General features: G+C 42.3%; 1 protein-coding gene across 1 annotated transcript in view; it reads left to right on the top strand.

Moving 5' to 3' along the window:
• The window catches only part of LOC102212989 (TRPM8 channel-associated factor homolog), a 48320-nt gene that overhangs the window by 44733 nt on the left and 2031 nt on the right, over positions 1–1556 (top strand). Inside the window, exon 12 of the mRNA XM_013907948.1 lies at positions 55–135. Within this exon, the coding sequence (XP_013763402.1) occupies positions 55–135 (81 nt within the window). The remainder of the gene's footprint in view (positions 1–54; positions 136–1556) is intronic.

Here is a 1556-nt window from a genome sequence, read left to right on the forward strand (position 1 = left end):
ACGGGGCATGAAAAGAAAAAGCACGCTCTCCAATTGTCTTTTTTCTGGCTCTAGGAACCTTTAGAAGGCCAGAGTCCTGAGATCGGAGAGCACGGGATGGAACGTAAAGATGTAAAAGGTCGGAGAGGTATGAAGGTGCCAGTCCGTTTAAAGCCTTGTAGGTGAGCAGCAGGACCTTTAAAATTTGCTCGACCTGACAAGGTAGCCAATGAAGAGAGTTCAGTACAGGGCTAATGTGCTCAAATTTCCCAGTTCTTGTTAAAATGCGAGCAGCTGCATTTTGCACCATCTGTAGACCTCTAAAACTTTTCTTTGGTAGCTGAGAAAGAAGAGCATTACAATAATCAATACGTGAGGACACAAATGCATGGACAAGAACCTCTGCAGTGTCGCTTGACAAAACTTGTCTGATTCTGGCTATGTTCCTCAAATGATAAAAGGCGGTCTTTGTTATCTCTTTTACATGAGACTCGAAAGAGCACCATGTCGAACCACACATGGTGTGTACAACTTTGCACAGGTCTTTGAACCTTTGATTTAAATGAGCTGCATACTTTTCCCATTTAAAACCTTCACAATCCCACTGTGATGAAAACATTTTAACTAAATATATTCTGGATAAATCAAAGCATTATCAAAGTTGTCCTTGGTTCCTTTTCTTTTTCCTTCTTTCCCTGTCAGATCCTGTCCTGCAGGGTAAACATAAGTGAGTGGTTTCCTGTATGCAGCTGTTATAGTTTGTGTTGGAGATACTTGTGCAAAAAAACAAAAAACAACAACAAATTTCTAGAAACTGTTTTAAATGTTTTTAGCACTCCCTCAACTACAGAGAACATGTGTCTATTCTCCCCCTGTTCTCTCCATCTCTCAGCTGCTGCTGGCTCCTTTTCTCCTCCTCTTCCTCACACACTGCTGAATCTGTCCTGGTGTTTCATCAGGGATGGAGAGCCTCTGTCCCGTCTCCTCTCACCTTCTCAGTCTCTCCTTACTCTGGACGCTTGTAGAAGGAAATGAAACCATGGTAGTTAACTGCAAAACCAGCAGAAGTTTCCTTCTAAATTTGAAGGCTGCTCATGTATGCTGTGCGGCTCATCTGTGTCTGTTATTTCTGACATACGTCTCTGAGTCTTCTTTCCACCTCCCAGCGGGATTTATCCGAGACGCTTTCTTTCCACATCTTTCTGAATTTCCTCTGTTTGACCAGGTCTTTTAGGATGGCCTTTCCATGAGCTCTGCAGAGAGAAGCATTTTTAATCAGCACTTTAGTTTCTAAGTAAATGCAGAGAATTTATCAAAAGAAAGTCAAAATAGAAATATCAGCCTATAATTGTTAAAAGTTCACACTGACCTGACTTCAGAGGAAGTATCCTGACACAGTTCACTGACAGCCAACAGGAAGCATTTGGTGAAAATCCATCTTGCAGACAGGACTTTCTCCGCTTCCATGAATTTATTGATTATAAGGAGCCCCAGTGCGGCACCAGCTCTCACGAGAACGCTCTTATGTCTGAGGAAGGAAACACAGACAAATCCACTCAGTGTGTTTGATTTTCACC

The sequence above is a fragment of the Pundamilia nyererei genome, unplaced genomic scaffold (assembly GCF_000239375.1).
Source record: "Pundamilia nyererei isolate P.nyererei 1_Seehausen unplaced genomic scaffold, PunNye1.0 scaffold00636, whole genome shotgun sequence".
NCBI lineage: Eukaryota > Metazoa > Chordata > Actinopteri > Cichliformes > Cichlidae > Pundamilia > Pundamilia nyererei.